General features: G+C 39.2%; 1 protein-coding gene across 1 annotated transcript in view; it reads right to left on the bottom strand.

Moving 5' to 3' along the window:
- The window catches only part of LOC140191383 (26S proteasome non-ATPase regulatory subunit 11), a 53,718-nt gene that overhangs the window by 12,167 nt on the left and 23,884 nt on the right, over positions 1-17,667 (bottom strand). The window contains exons 5-10 of the mRNA XM_072248759.1: positions 15,764-15,821; positions 7,846-8,040; positions 6,238-6,382; positions 4,723-4,783; positions 3,567-3,629; positions 492-617 (exon numbers count right to left, since the gene is read on the bottom strand). Of these exons, the coding sequence (XP_072104860.1) occupies positions 492-617; positions 3,567-3,629; positions 4,723-4,783; positions 6,238-6,382; positions 7,846-8,040; positions 15,764-15,821 (648 nt within the window). The remainder of the gene's footprint in view (positions 1-491; positions 618-3,566; positions 3,630-4,722; positions 4,784-6,237; positions 6,383-7,845; positions 8,041-15,763; positions 15,822-17,667) is intronic.

Below are 17,667 nucleotides of genomic sequence, written 5' to 3'. Positions count from 1 at the left end.
CAAAATGCTCTTATAATGGAAAAGTGGTACCAAAATTTTAGTTATTGGTCGAAAGGGGGTCATCTTAAAGATGTTACCTTTGATAATATACTTATACACCACATGCATTTTCAACAGTTAGTGATGAATCACAAAAATAGGCCCTTAATGGTCCATGACATATCCGTGCTAATCAATGTATTCATCTACACTAATCCCATTAACCTAAGTTTGTTATGAATTGACTTTGAGATTGAGAAAATATATTGACCTAACTGTAAAAGTAGACACCAGCGATCTCTATTCTCTCTACTCCCCCTTACAAAATGAACCGCTGCATTAGCCATTTTTAAAATCAGCTCACAACAAAATAGGCCATAAATATCTACTTAAGTAATATTGAAAAATTCAACACAACACTGCTACAAATGTAAAATAAAAATTAATGTACAATTGCTGTGCAAATAATATTATGGAGTTCTTATTTCATTCATGCTTCTTGCAACTCTTACCTGAACTCTGGAAAAAGGTTCAATCACTCGGATAAGATTCTGCTCCAGAAGGTTGTCATATAGCTTTGCCAGATGCGTGGTTATGATTGGATCATCCCGCAGTTCGGCTTGGAAATCTGTTAAAGCCTGCAAACCAAAATTTTCAAACTCATAGTAGCCAGCACATCAAGAAATGAAAAAAAATAACACAAACAAATTTGAAGTTTGTAATTATTGCTTTTCTTTTACAAAAATGTGTATAATGAAGCTAAATTTGCTGTCTCTGGCAGGGTGACAAAAGTCCTTGAATTTAGAAAACTTTCCTTCTAAGCTATTGTTTACAAATATGTTTGTAATAGATCAGGTAGAATCATAATAGTGCAGTATAAATAGAAAAACTTTGTGTCACATGTATATCCAAACATACAGGGAAATGTGTCATTTGTGTTAACGACCAACACATTCTGATGTGCTGGGTGGGGGCAGTCGGCAATGGTCGCCACGTTTCCAGTGCCAACATAGCATGTCCACAACTTACTAATCCGCATATCTTTGGCAGATCTGGAGGAAACCGACACAATCACAGGGTACCCACATGCTACAAACTCCTCACAGACAGCGGCACGAATTGAACATCAATTGGTGGCGCCGTTGAACTTTACACTACTGGCTACATTACTTTGCTGTTTGCTACGGTACCTGAGCTGCAGTCCCAGGTGCAGGTAGATGGGACTATGCAGAAAGCCACGCCGGTATGGACTGGATGGGTCAAAGGCTCTGTTTGTGTAGTGCTATGACTCTATTCCCCCATTTCCAGTTGAAAGATAACTAGATCTGTATCCACAGCATGTACACTCCAAATCCAACCCTTAACCTACCAGCTCAGATGATTGGCCACTGAACTTTGATTGCTGAAAACAGTAATAAGTTTTTCAAAACCCTTCAGAATTTGTCAAATATCCTTGCAATACTTATCAACCATGATTCCTTGGATATGAAAATTGAATATAGTCTGGAGATGCTAGGATCGTTCTCCTTGGAACAGATAAGACCGAGAGATGTGACAGTGACATTTAAAGTCAAAGTATATAGACAGTGTCGATAAAGAGAAGCTGTCTCCATTCAGAGTCAAGGATAAAAGGACAGAGAATTAAAGTAATTGGCAAAAGAACTAAAGACGACACAAGATGCAAACAACAGGAATTCTGCAGATGCTGGAAAGTCAAGCAACACACATAAAAGTTGCTGGTGAACGCAGCAGGCCAGGCAGCATCTATAGGAAGAGGTACAGTCGACATTTCGGGCCGGGACCCTTTGTCAGGACTAACTGAAAGAAGAGCTAGTAAGAGATCTTACTAGCTCTTCATTCAGTTAGTCCTGATGAAGGGTCTCAGCCCGAAACATTGACTGTACCTCTTCCTATAGATGCTGTCAGTGACACAAGATGTTTTGCTCTAAAAAGCATGCCAATGCACTGCGAGTAGTAGTAGTCAAGACATTCAAGTGTAACATTGAAGAAGAGAGCTCAATTATCTGAAAAGAAAGAACATGCAGAGCTCTGGTCATGGATGAGGGAGCAGGGACGGATAATGATCACAGAATGGTTTTCCTTGACCTTCTCTGGGAGCATCCATTTGATCCTTTTCTGCACTCTAAAAATTTCCACATCCTTCCTAAAGCACAATTTCAAGAAATGCAACAATACTCAACTGCAGTCAAACTATTTTCTCATATATTTAATGAATATGGACTTCACAGGTTGAGCTGGCTCTTATTTAGTCAGTCCATCCCTAGTGTCCTTGAGATGGTGGTGGTCTTCACAGTGCCTGCTTGGAAGTCAGTGGTGTGGGGCACTATCCCGAGGAACTCTTGCAGAGAAGTCTCATGGCTGAGATAATAGACCTCCAACTACCACGACCACCTTCCTTTTGCTAGGTATAATTCCAACCAGCAGAGGGCTTTCTCCACTGATTCCAGTTTAGCCAGAGCTCTGATGTCAAGGGCAATTACTCTCACTTCACCCAAGTTTGTATTTTGTACGTCCGATATAACTTGGCTCTTTGTAATATCACCATATAAAAACATCAGAATCACATATACATTTATTAACTGCATTGTTAACCAGTTCTAACTCCTTCAGAAGGAGTGTACATAAGTACCCTCCAGTCTCTTTTCTTGCACTCCCTTTAAAACTGTACTATTCAGCAAGTGTTCTTATTCTTTTGATCCAAGTTACCCCAGTCTCTTCTGCACTATAATTTCTCCTGCCATGTAATCAACCATTCTCCTGAAGTACGTTGCCATCTGTTTTCTTCTCACTACACTTACAAGCTTCTGGGGTATTGATTGCCCATTTCGGTACCAGGTCTGGCCCAAAAATGTACTTTCCATCAGTGGCACCCCAAGAATCAAGAATAAACCTGTTGCAGTAGAAAGTGTACTTTTTCCCCATTTATGTAGGCTCCTGGAAACATACTAATGGAGAAAATTCACTAAAGCTTACTTGAGTTAATATAAATTTTAAAATCAAATTTAATTGAAGATACTTATCGCAACTACAAAACATTAAAAACTAAAACATCACGAGTATTTGCAGTTTGTCAATAAGCACAAAGAACAAACTAAATGTTGGAGAAATATTTTGCCACAATTTGTATGGTTATCGTAACAGCAGTAGCAGTATGCTTGTAGTCACTTCTTAGAACATCTACAGCACATTACAGGCAGTTTGGCCCACAATGTTGTGCCGATCATGTAATCTACTCTAGAAGCTGCTAGAATTTCCCTACCACATAGCCCTTTATTTTTCTTAGCTCCATGGACCTATCTAAGAGTCTCTTAAAAGACCATAGAGTATGCCCTTCATGGGCATACACTATGCATGATAACACACTATTTTACTACAAAGGTTCCAAGATTTATCTTGAACCATTTTCACCCCAAATAGACTCACCTTCCTTCTTTTATTCTGCATACAGACATCATTAGCTAACAGCACATTTTTCCTATTACCTGACCCACTATCACTATGAGGCACCGAATACTGTTACACAGAGAAATACCTCATCCCCAACATTCATCATTTATTCAACTTACCTTTTCAAAGTCAGCCAATGACCGATTCTTGCTTGCCCGAGCCACACATTTTAGTGAATCAGTCTGAAAGTAAATCAAAAGTTAAATATTTAAAGTAATATTAATAAAACATGGAAATTTAAAAGAACCAGTTACAGTCATTTATGACCACCCATGTGCATCTTTATGCAAACTGTAACTATTCCAAGCTAGCTCTGGAGCTATACTGTACTTATATTTTTAGAACAAAGATCAGTAAAATCTTAACTTGCTATCTCCCCCAGTGCAACATCATGTTCAATTTACTCAATGGCATGATTTTGCTAACATTTTCATTGTTAATTTGTAAACCATTTACATTTATTTTCTTTTTACCAAGTTGCACAATTCTTCTTATTCTCCAATAATATCTGCAGAGTTAAGCATACTCTGTGCTGAAACAAGCTAAGCGAAGAAACCCTAGGAAACATCCATCAACAAGTCTAAACTTTTTCCCCCACAGTGCATTTTTCAAAAAGATGTTCCAAACTCTTTCAAAAATTGTTGCAGATGCTCAGTGGCATAACACAAATGGCAATGTGATGCCATGGACATGAGGAATGTCACTCATTTCTGATTGGACACTGAGAATGTTTCAACAATAACACAGCTATAATTCAAAACCCAGGGCTTTTGGACCCTCATTTGAGATATCCTGCTATCAGATAACCAATAAAGTCCTCTGCAACTGCTGAAGCTCTTGTTAAGATGTTTGGACAAAACATCAAAGGTTGCTCAGGAATAATGAAGCTGCTTCAAGGGGTGAGACAATTGAGTGGAATGTGATAAACCATTTTCTCACTAATCAGACCTAGAAAAGGAAATAGCTAGAAAAAACAATTTAAGTAGTTCATTTTAAAGTCAGCCAAGTTACCAATCATTTTACTTCATATTTTCTCCCCAACATTGTTGATACACATACAACTTAGCCAAATGGAAAAGATGTCTAGTAAGTGTTTGCAGAGAATTGATCCTTGGATTCGCCATTAAAGATGGTCCAAATACTTAAGTAAATAATTTAATTCCCCACTCCCATGGAAACCAAAGCAGCAGAGGACATCAATGTATCTATAAGACACAGAAAAACAAAATGTCCTCTCATCCTCTGCCTTGACAGAAAGCAAATAATGATCACTACCTGTCGTCCAGCATATCGGAGAGCAAGCTTCCCACTCACTAATGTCTGCACATCCTCTGGCCTAAAAGGAAAACAAATATACTAAACTATCATGCAAATCATTTTATTATTACTCTCAAAGAAAAGTTTGGGAAAGCCAACCACCGGAGCTCCCCTTCTATATATAATCTGAGATGCACAGCGTTCCTGCAACAGTCTGGATAGCTCCTTATGGCCTTTGTTCCATAGATATTTCAAAAATCACAAAGAAAATGTGCGTCTGATCAGCTTTCACTACGCTAAATTGCACAGGAATGTACATCTCTTTAAATCACTAACATCTGGAAATATTACAAAATATAAATCAGTAACCTAAGCCAATTAACCACACTATTAGTAATATTCCGAAATTCTCCCCAAAGTTAGCCTTTCGCCAATCTCCAGGTATTTCCCTTCCAAAGTTCCAGATTTTTAAATATGGCATTGAAGTGCTCTATTTTTATCCAACTGTAATGTAGGGCACAACTGAAAGGGGTTATATTTAAAAACCAATGTAGGCTATTAATTACCTGTTTAATCACCTGTCCTCTCAGAATAGCTTAATATACATTAAGTGTCATGGTGTTTATAATAGAGGAGCTTTGGCTATGTTGACTAAAGGCATTTACTGCAAATGGACATGAACTTTACCTCCAGCAATAAAACCTGTACGACCTTCGGCCACTTCAAACAAGAATGCAGTAGAATTAACTTACATGAACTGTATTTTTTAATAAACTGTAAATTATAATTACTAATTATACATTGTAAATTACATAAACATGCCTCCCCTACTGCCACGATGACGCCACTCACACGTTGGAGGAGCAACATCTCATATTCCCTCCAGGTAGCCTCCAACCTGATGGCATGAACATTGATTTCTCCAACTTCTGGTAATTTTTTTTTACTCCCTCGCTTCCCTCTTCTTCAAATTCCCCACTCCCTCCCCCTTACATCTTCTCACTTGCCTGTCACCTCTTCTCCTTCTCTTACTCCCATGGTCCAACTCTCCTGTCCTTCTTCAGTCCTTTACCTTTTCCAGCTATTACCTCCCAGCTTCTTACTTCATTCGCCCCACCCACCCACCCATCTGGCTTCAACTATCTGCTTCCAGCTTGTACTCCTTTTTGTTCTCCCCCCCCCCCACACCTTTTATTCTGGCACCTTCCCACTTCCTTTCCAGTTCTGATGAAGGATCTTGGCTTCATGTTTATTCCTCTTCCAGCATTTTGTGTGCTGCTCTGGATTTCCAGCATCTGCAGAATCTTGTGTCTACCTAAATTGAGTCTATTTTATCACAAGAGATCAGGTTTCATATTTACAACTCAAGACATGAACCTATCTGGATTTGAGTCTCAAAAGTATTGTTTATGCACACAGCTACTCTCTTTCCCCTATAAATCAAACAACTAAAATCCAACTAAAAGGTTTTGCTCTCCTAGGTACTATACAACTTCTACACAAACAACTTTGATTAGAATGCTTCAAACTTACGTATTTAGCATAATTTTGCAGAGCAGCATATACTTCAATGCAGTATTAGCTTTCGGGCTATCAATAGAGTCATAGCCTTCAAATGCCTCATAAAAGTAAGAGTATGCAGTCTTCCAATCCTTCTCTTCAGCAGCATGGATAATACCTATATGCAGAAACAACAAACCCTTTAATTTATAAAGCTAATTTGAAAATCATATATACTCTCTTTACTGGATCATCTCATTCTCTGTGGTGTACATAAGGAAGAAATAGAATTCAGGAACCCCAGTTAACATTATTTCTATTAGAAGTACATTTAACCAAATTCTAAATTAATTTGGACAGTTTTCAAATGGCCTTATGACCCAAACCTTTTACTTCAAAAGTTAATGCAATTAGCAAGCCTCAGCTGACAGCAGTTACAAATGGTAAACACTCCCAAGCCCAGCTGCGAAAGGAGGAGGGTTGGGTGTAGGGTGAGCAACCCATCCTCTAAAAACCCAGTGTTACAAAAACACCAAGAGAAGCTCCAAAGACCTCATCCCCTGAAGAGGAAGGATACACCAAAAAGAGCTAAACCTGAAGACAACGTGAAAGACTGGCCGAGGACAGTGGACTCTGGCGAGCTGCTGTTGGCAGTGTATGCCCCAGTTGGGGTAGATGGGCTGAAGACGACATTAGAGAAAAAACAATGAATGCAGTTGGCAGTCTTTCGTACTACTTGGTGACCCCTGACTAAAACTGCTCACAAAGGGGTCAGTAGATAAGCCTTACAGGTGAAGGACAAGGCATTTTGTGAGATAAAAGTATTTCTACATTGCAAGGAACTGCATTCCAAAAATGAGTCACTATCCTCAGAGGTGATGAGGAAAGAAAACATTCACACAAAAAGAGGGGGACAACAAAAATTCATGCCACAGTCTAAAACATCCTTTTAACATCAGATTTAAGTTCATAGACATGTGAAATATACAATTCCCTGATTTTCAGGTAAGATAAAGTCAGAGGCTTGCACTTAAATGTTATCTTTTACAATGACAGAGCATTCCAATAGCAAATAAGGCACTTCTGAAACATGATCAATGAAAAGTATTGAAATATGGCAACCATTTTTTCATCTGCAAAGTTCCTAAAGCAATAATGTGATTACCTCTAGCTAATTAGTTTTATCTTGAATTGAGAGCTAAATGGGAACCAGGACTCAAAAGAAAAACTTTCAGCTCTTGGCAGTTCAGAAACTATTTGCATCTAACCAAGGAGAAAGACATGAGCTAGGTTTAGGGTGCCCTAAACAGCACCTGACAGTTCAGCCAGTACTGCTCAGCATTAAACGGCATCCATCTAGATTTTGTCCTCTAATCTCTAGTCATTTAAGTTTGTGGCCTGTTTCAAGGTAAATATTTGGAAGCAATGCATAAAAACTGACTGTAACTTAGTTCAGCCTTGTCAGCCGCATAGTTACTAAAGTCTGTTTCCTTAAGAAACGTTATCCAGTTTAAATACTTGTAGTTTATTATTAATGTATAATCTTAATCGCAAGATCTTAACTCTTATTTTACCCAAAATGCCTAAAACACAGGCAACCCTTTTAAAATGGAAAAACCTAAATTTTCCATCTTTCCATACCTGACTGCATATCAAGTGCAGCTTGTAGTTTTGGTGGACAATAGATGGCATTCGCAGTTGTTCGTGCTGAGGTCAGGGCAGCTCGCGCCTTTGGCAAGTTACTCAATGCATGGTATGTCTTGCTCTCCAAGAGCTGAACTTCCACCAAAAGTGCCTTGTCATCCATCTTTTTCAGTTCACGAAGCAACTGTGATCCTGAAAAACATTAAAAATATTTTTTTCCCAAAAAGGCTTTAAGTCAAGGTTAGTTAATCCATGCAAGAATCATTAATGCTGATTTCCAATTTGCCGAACATTCTCAGAAAATATAACTTCGAAAGGGTACTAATCCCAGCGATGAATAATTCACATGGAGTTTGTAAGAAAAAAATTCTCAGGCAAAAAAGTTAAGCATATTACTGAATATGGAAGTTTGCTGTAAACAGGTTCTCACATGTGCTACATTAACTACAAAAATGCTTGAATGGCTGTAAGGCCATATGACATCCCAAAACCATGAAAACCAATACACATATACAGAAAATTTATTTTGGTTTTTTCAAAACTTGGTAAACTGACAGCTTGAAATAAATGACGCTAGCTTTGATGAGCTGAGTGCTATATGAGGTCATTCTTAGCCTCGGCCATTAGGCTCTATAATGAGACAACCTATAGCTGGGGAAGTAATGACCCCCTCCTGTTAGACTGTTTGTGGTAACTTTGTATTTTATTTTTTCTACTTCTCCTAATATTCATATCTGTGCACTTGTAATGCTACTGTGACACTGTAATTTCCATTGGGATCAATAAAGTATCTATATAAATTGTTCTGGCCCCAAAGATGAGATGTACAACAAAATCAATGACCAAAGACCTGCACAAAAACAGATTATTTAGCTGCTGTGACACTGGACTGTCTATCAAAATGCATCACGTTCTATTCTCAGCTTTCACATAGTTTCCTAACCTACAATCCTCTCCAGTCATTATGTGGGTCATGACAGGAAGTGGAGAAAAAAAGGAGTAAACCCAGTTTAATGGGATAGCCAATTTAGAATCTATCAAAAATGTTACCCAATATACAATTCCAGCAAAAGTCATAATTCAGTAGTCACAAGGTCTACCCACTTTCCCTTTTGGAATATTAGGGACACAAAGGAAAAGACCTCCAAGAAGACCACAGCCTTGTTGTGGTTTGGAGGCTTGTACGCCTCAATAAGTTATGTTGACAGGGCTTTATGCTTTGGTTCTTGGTAGGGTCACCTATGCCAAACAGGTCAAAGGGTAGAGGCCAGACCAAGAGCAGTCCTCCGGTCCTCCAGGGTTCAGCTCAGGGCGAATAACCCTGACTGGTCAAACAAAACTGTTACGGAAACAGCAATGAAGTTTCCTTCTACATCTGAGTGCAACAGTATTCCTGTGTCTCCACCTGGGACTTGTGTGACTGACAGGAGAGAAAAAAACAAGAAGAAGCTACTGGAACGATGCAGGAGGCCCTGAACACCACCAGGGATGGAGAGTCTTCATTGCTGCCTTAAGTGCCAGCAACGTAAGTAAGAACAAAAAGGGTATTTTGACCAAATATGATAACTTCAGAACTGAGATATAAATCCTGACAACCTTCTAGACTGTATATCAATGCAACTGCTGATTAAACCTACTGAGAGGAACTTAGGAAAATATATTTCAATAAATTCATTTTTTATTCCAAAGGAATTAGAATTCACCTTTGATACACTTGAAATTGCTACTACAATGTAAAGAATCACATCTGAGCAGTACTCAGCCAGCTTTCTCTCGAGATGAAGACCACAGCAGGACTTCATATCTCTAACACAACACTAGCATTTTAAATGCAAGTGGTTATAAAAAGTATTCACCCCCACTGGAAATTTTCATGCTTTATTGTTTTACAGCACTGAATCACAGTGGATTTAATTTGGCTATTTTTGACACTGATTGACACAAAAAGATCCTTCTATGTCAAAGTGAAAACATATCTCTACAAAATGATCTAAATTAATTGCAAATATAAAACACAATAATTGATTGCATAAGTATTCACGCCTTCAAGTCCTATTTAGTAGATGCGCCTTTGCCAGCAATTACAGCCTTAAGTCTGTGTGGATAGGTCTCTCTCAGCTTGGCACCTGGACACCACAATTTTCCCCCCATTCTTCTTTCCAAACTGCTCAACCTCAGTTCAGAATGAACGGGGATCATGAATGAACAGCCCTTTTCAAGTCCAGTCACAAATTCTCAATTGGATTGAGATCTGGATTCTGACTTGGCCATTCCAGGACATTAACTTTTTTTTTAAGCCATTCCTGTGTAGCTTTAGCTTTATGCTTAGAGTCATTTTGTCTTGCTGGAAAACAAATCATCGCCCGAGTTGCAGTTCTCTTGCAGACTGCATCAGGTTTTCCTCCAGGATTTCCCTGTACAGGTGTCCCTTGCTTTTCGAACCTTCGCTTTACGAAAACTCACCGTTACGAAAGACCTACATTAGTTCTGTTTTCACTAACAGAAGGTGTTTTCACTGTTACGAGAAAAGGCAGCACATGCCCCAAACAGCTGCTCTGCCCCGGATTCGGAACTGCATTCCAGCCGGCAATGCTTAAACACGTGCCTGTGAGCAGCCGTTAGCAAGATGAGTTCTAAGGTATCTAAGAAGCCTAAAAGAGCTCGTAAGGGTGCTACACTTAGCATAAAACTAGACATAATTAAGTGTTTCGATCATGGTGAACGAAGTAAGGACAAGTGGGTTTGGCTTGTGGAAGTTGACGAAGATGATGTTGAAGAGGTTTTGGCATCCCATGACTAAGAACTGATAGATGAAGAGCTGACGCAATTGAAAGAGGAAAGGATAACAACCGAAACCGAATGCAGTAGCGAACGGACCGAAAGTGAAGTCGTCCAGGAACTGAACGTGAAGCAACTGCGTGAGATTTTCGCTGCAATTATTGCAGAAAAGTACGACTTTAATTTTGAAAGGGTACGTAGGTTTAGGGCATATTTGCAAGATGGTTTGAGTGCTTACAAAGAACTGTATGATAGAAAAATGCGCGAGGCTAGTAGTCAAGCATACTGTCGTTTTTCAAGCCTTCCACATCAGCCACAGCAGACGACGAACCTCGACCTTCGACATCGAGGCAGGCAGACATAGAAGAAGATGACCTGCCTGCCCTGATGGAAACATACGACACCTCAGTGTCCCACCACTCCAACCCCCGGGCCGCGGACAGATACTGATTTGCAGAGAATGCAGCGGTAGCCAGGACGCACCCAGCACATCTTTAAGGAAAGAAAAGCCGAAATAAACAAGCTAATTAGGTGTCGGCCTAGATCAGAGGTGATTGCCGATTGCGTCGCTTCTGATCTGGGTCGATATTTATGTGCCAGGCGGCACCTAATTAATTAGCTTGCTTATTTCAGCTTTTTCCTAAAGATGTGTTGGGTGTGTCCCGGCTACCGCTGCACCCCTGCATTCTTCGCGGATCGGTATCGGTTAGTGGCCTGGAGGGTGGGGTCCACTGCACCACCCCAACCTCCGACGACCATCACTAGTGTGCTTGGCGCTGTCTTCCCGATTCCATTTAAGTGATACTACATTGTACATACATTATTTCTACTTTATACTGTATAGGCTGTGTATTTTTATGCGTTATTTGGTATGATTTGGCAGCTTCATACCTGAAAGGTTACTGGAGAGAGTGTTTTTGCCGAGAGCGCTTGCGCCGTGTTTTTGCCGAAAGCGCTTGCGCCGTGTTTCTGCCAAGAGCGCTTGCATGAGATTTTCGCTACGGAGAACAGTGCAGGCAATCGTTGTAGAGAAGTATTTCTAATTTATGTAGGCTGTGTACTTATCATATCATTCCTGCTTTTACTATATGTTACTGTTATTTTAGGTTTTATGTGTTATTTGGCATGATTTGGTAGGTTATTTTTGGGTCTGCGAACGCTCACAAATTTTTCCCATATAAATAATTGCTTCTTCGCTTTACGACATTTCGGCTTACGAACCATTTCCATAGGAACGCTCTACCTTCGGATGGCAGGGGAAACCTGTATTTTCCTGCATTCATTTTACCCTCTACCTTCACAAGCCTTCCAGGGCCTGCTGCAATGAAGCATCCCCACAGCATGATGCAGTCACCACCATGCTTCATGGTAGGGATGGTGTGTTTTTGACGATGTGCGGTGTTCGGCTTATGCAAAACATAGCACTTAGTCTGATGGCCAAAAAGCTCAATTTTGGTTTCATCAGACCATGGAACCCTCCCCCAGCTGGCTTCAGAGTCTCCCACATGCCTTCTGGCAAAACCTAGCCAAGATTTTATGTGAGTTTTATTCAACAGTGACTTTCCCTTTGCCACTCTCCTGTAAAGCTGCGACAGGTAAAGCACTTGGGCAGTAGTTGTATGTGCAGTCTCTCCCATCTCAACCACTGAAGCTTGTAACTCCTCCAGAGTTGTCATACATCTCTGTGGCCTCCCTCACTAGTCTCCTCCTTGCACGGTCAGTTTTTGAGGACAGCCTGCTCAAGGCAGGTTTACAGCTGTGCCATATCCTTTATTTCTTGATGACTGTACTCCAAGGGATATTCAGTGACCTGGAAATTTTCTTATATCCATCTTTTAACTTGTGCTTTTCAAAAACTTTTTCGCGGAGTTTCTTGGAGTGCTCTTTTGCCTTCATGGTGTAGTTTTTGCCAGGATACTGACTCACCAGCAGTTGGACCTTCCTGATGCAGATGAATTTTTACCACAATCAATTGAAACACCTTGACTGCACACAGTGATCTCCTTTTAACTAATTATGTGTCTTCTAAAACCAATTGGCTGCACCAGTGATGATTTGGTGTGTCATATCAAAGGGGGTGAATGCATATGCAATCAATTACTTTGTGTTTTATATTTGTAATTAATTGAGATCACTCTATAGAGATCGGTTTTCACTTTGACACAAAAGAATTTTTTTTCTGTTGAACAGTGTCAAAAAAGCACCAAATTAAATCCACTGTGATTCAATGTTGTAAAACAATAAAGCATAAAAATTTCCGGGGGGGGGGGGGGGAACGAACACTTTTCAGAGCTAAGGAAAATCAAACCACACTTATGTTATACAAGTTACATTGCAAGATGCAAGTTTCAATATTCTTAATTTTGTTATTAAATCCAAAAATTATAGAAAAAAATAATTGTACTGAATCATTCAACAAGTGGCAATTGGTTGCAAAGCACATTTTAGTTAAAAATAATTGCTTCAAGGAAGACGGACAAAACCGGAAAATCAAGGCAACCTCAAGATTTACAGTCAATTTGAACTTCTGTGGACCTTATGATGGAGCAAGTTTATCCAAGCATCAGTGAACAAAATTTGAAAAGTCTCTTAAAGGGTCAAGGGAATGATTAAGAAGTGTGTTCAAAGAAAAAGGTTTCAAGCAACAGTTCAAAAGAAAACTGGAGACATCTGAGCAATTTCAGAGCCTAGCATCTGAGTAATAATAGGCATGGCTATCAGCTAGGAAGCAGTCAAAATAAGCAATGATTACAAACAGAATTAGGAGGAGACAGCTTTGTAGTTGTCTAATCAAGATAGAGATTATAAATCCAAGGAACAAAAAATGGCATGAAGGTTAGAAATTTTTAAATTGGAACCAAGGAGGCCACTGATTCCAGACAAAGAGACTCAGCCCGAAACATCAACTGTCCATTTCCCTCCATGAATGCTGCCTGGCCTGCCTAGTTCCTCCATCATTTTGTGAGCATTGCTCTAAATTTCTAGCATCTGCAGAATTTTTCGTGTCTGTGGAAATGAGTGGTAGAGCTTTGGATAAACTCAATATAAACTAAGGTTAGAATAGGGGGTGGAATACTTGTATCTAAGTCACAATTGCTTGGAAGTGGAAATGGTCAGTAACAACGGTGGTTTGTGGGCTAAAATTTAATTTGGAGTCAAATATACACCACTATGTTGCTTTAATTGAAGGACTTCAGTTACAAGGAGCGACTGAATAGAGAAAGTTTATTTTTCCTGGAGTGAAGGAGGCCAAGGTTGACCTAATAGATGTACACAAAAGGTATAAATAGAGTAGATAGGCAAAAAAAATTGCTCATTGCGGGGGGGGGGGGGGTGTCAAAACCAAGGTGGTGAGGAAGTGGAGATTTAACTGGGGTCTGAAGGAAATTTTATTTGGTTATCTGGTACATGCTGCTGGGGTGGAAGAGGCAGTTACAATCACAATAGATAAGGCTTAACGACATGGACCTAAAAGATGTAATGTGAGCTAATGGGATTAGGCACAAAGGTTGGCATGAACATGGTAGATTGAAGAGATTATTTCTGTGACAGCAAGGTAGAGAATAGTTTAAGCTTCATACAATTCCCAGGTAAAGAAATGGATTTGCCGGCTAGGGAATTGTGTCTCTACAGGAACCAAACAGGAGCTTTGATCTTTTTCAGGACTGGAGGAAAATCTCTGTTCATTTAATAGTGGATGTCAAATGAGCACCGACAATCCAGAGGTGTTGGAATTGACAAGAGGTGACAAGGTTGGGCTGAGTATAAAGTACACATGGAAAATAAGGTTTTTGAAAAGTATTGCTGAGAGGTAGTATATAATTGACAAATGGTTAATGTCAGACCAAATAAATAATATTAGGTACAAAGAATAAGCTCTAACATAGTATTAAAAATGTGCAAGCAGTAGATGAAAAGCAAAGTTGCTACAGTTGCTGAAAATCAAATAACAGAAAATCCTGAAGTACTCAGGAGGTTAGGAAGCACATGTGGGAATGACCTGCTCAGTATGTTCAACATTTTCTGGTGTTATTTCTAGCCTACTTCACCAATTCTCAGGCTAGATGTTATGATTTTCCAGTCCATGAAACTATCCAATTCCAATTTTTTTTTTAACAAACTCAGGTTGCATTTTTCAGTACACAAAGATAGCCCATACTATCTGCCTTTTGTAAGTTCTCAAACTGTCAAATATGAAATGTATTTTTAAAAAAATGAAAATTCAGCTGTTCTGTGCCAATAGAAATCCAACTGCTCTAACACACTGGCCCCAACTGAATTGCTGTGGATAAAGAAGCCATGGAATTGAACAATGTTATAGAGTTTGAAAGTTTATCAAGCTCTGCCCCCTAGTGGATCATGTATCTATTACATTAAAAACTACAACAATGCTTCATTTACTGAAAAATCAACGCACGGAAGAATAAATCATTTTTGTGATGGACCTCACTAAAGCTATTACAATAACTGGAGGGAAAAGTTGAAATTGTTCCCATTTAAAATTGAGTCTTATCCAATTTGGCTCAACTTCAAAGTAACCCATTCGTGCTCGTCTGAATTCATCTCATTTCATTCAAAGTCAATACATAATTTCACCTTTCTAGATCTTTCAAATGACAAAATATGAAAATTCAGTTTACTTATCCTGAAATTAGTATTAGAAACAAAAACATTTCTCAAGATATTCAAATGTAAAACCAATATATGGCACACATACAAATTAAAACTAGACATCGTCAATTTAACTGTACATTTCAGGCATGAATACTTCAGAAGCAAAATGAATTACCAAATAGCTTCTCTGGATTATCTGAATTTAAGCACAGGTTATCGCACTCTCTACTTATCAGCTCCACTCCAATATTCTTCCCAAAATAGCTTTAAAAAACTACTTCCCAATAATACACACAAAGCTTAAAAGATTAAGATCTCTGCATAATATTATTGGAGACAAACTAGTAATGCTTGAGATGTTGAGGGTTTGGGAAATTCTTACTTTCTAAATTTACCCAAAAGTATGTTTGAATTGATGTTATGTCTCTTCCATGTACACTACCAGCCCCCACCCCTGCTGCAGTAATGATTGCAGCTCCCATTGTTAGCTACCCAATAGATGAAAGGCAGTATCAATAGTTACCTAATTGCAATGCCTCCTGGTACCTCTTAGTGTCAAAGTACAGAGAAACCAAGCGAGCCTGTATAGGAAATATTAAAATGGTTAAAATGTGCTTACTTTCAGCTGAAGTCTGAACGCAAATCATTAACACTTTTGGAGGTTTAGTCAAAGATGCAAAAAGTCCTTTTAATTCTACTGACAAATCTGTTACAATGCACTTTTAGCATGCTTCAGATGGCAGTGACTGTAGCTTACAGCCATTCTAAAATGGCCAAGATGTCGGTACTGCAGAAATAAAAAAAATTACGTGGATATGGTCGCATTGTAAAAAGTACAATAACAAATTTTAATTAGACTCTTGAGAAAAAGATGGTCAATGGAACTATTAAGACAATTTTTTTGGAGCTAAGTGAATGAATTACTTGCCAAAACTCAAGCTGGGATTGCAAACAATTCTTTTGTATCTACTGTGAAGGCTAAGTTCTAACAAAGGCATTTCACCACAAAATGGTAACTTTTCCCCCCACAGATACTGCCTGTCCTGCTATTTCCGGCACTTTTTCCCCCCCAGGTACAGAGTGATGAATTACTGAATTTTTAATTTTTTGATAACCCAGTGAATTCATTACATGCAAGCTCATCCCAAATATTAAGAAATTATTGAATGCAAATGAAATAAAATTCATAAATAAAAATGACGATTTCTGTTCAAAAGCACCTAACAGCCATCAAATGGAAAAGTTTAAAAAATGTTTCCAAATTTATACCTTTGATGTATTTAAATAGCTGAAAATATTTAGCTGAAAAGCAGAAGTACTGTTGTGTCTGAAAAAGCCATCCATACTAAGGCTGGTCCTCTTACAGGAAGTTGTGTAGCAGACCACTGTTGGTAAGTTGCAACTTTTCATAAAAGGTGCTTTTAAAGTTAATATTGAAAACAAAATGACAGCAAAACTGTACTCAACAGTATTTACAAATCCATGGCATGTCAATATTTCTAGTTCCTGAGAACAGGATGCATTGGCCAAACTAATCAGACATTTTAGACCTCAGCTAAATTGGATTTGTACTTAAGAGAAATGAAAATTCAAGTTACTCAGCCTCCATACTAATAACTAGCCCAGAAAATTAGCTCCTATTCCTATAAAACCGAACATGTGGATTTCCCCATATTCAGTACAAAACCCAGGAGTCAAACAGAAAGCTTCATTGCATACAGACGAACATATGCCATGAATTCTGGTGATTTCCCTCAGCAGCTAACAAAATAGTATCACTAATGATTGTCATATAAACAACAGAGTAAGGCTTATTAATTTTTTGTTATGTGGTACTCTTAAGCATCAAATACACAGTTCCTTAACTGTTGATATCAAGGAGGAGGAGGAGGAGAAGATGGCGACACGACGCAGCGTGCGTGGCCTCTCCGGTGACAAATATCTGTAATCTGTCAAGTAGGAGGCCGTGCACAATTCTGATTTGATGGAGGCAGATGTGAGAGCACGGAGGAACATCTGGTGAAACTTCTGAAATGCCTGCTTCGCTGCCGCTGCTACTGTGTGTTTCAAAATCTGCGGAGGGAAGGCCCCGAATCCTCGGCTTTGCCTGTTGCTTGGCGGCTGGAGTCGAAGCGCTTGGCACTCTGTGTCGGAGGCTCTAAGTTTTCGGATGGACTCAGAGTCAGACCATGGTCGGGTGCTTCCAGGATGCTGCATCGGCAAGTTTGCGGCGCTGGAGGCTCATGACAGGGAGAGTTTCTTCCTTCCACCATCTGCGTGAGATGTTGGGACTATCGGGACTTTGAGACTTTTTTTTACCGTGCCCATGGTCTGCTCTTATCAAATTATGGTATTGTTTTGCACTGTTGTAACTATATGTTATAATTATGTGGTTTTTGTCAGTTTTAGTCTTGGTCTGTCTTGTCA

This window comes from Mobula birostris, chromosome X (assembly GCF_030028105.1).
Source record: "Mobula birostris isolate sMobBir1 chromosome X, sMobBir1.hap1, whole genome shotgun sequence".
NCBI classification, from domain to species: domain Eukaryota; kingdom Metazoa; phylum Chordata; class Chondrichthyes; order Myliobatiformes; family Myliobatidae; genus Mobula; species Mobula birostris.
This window is presented reverse-complemented; position numbering and strand designations above follow the sequence as displayed.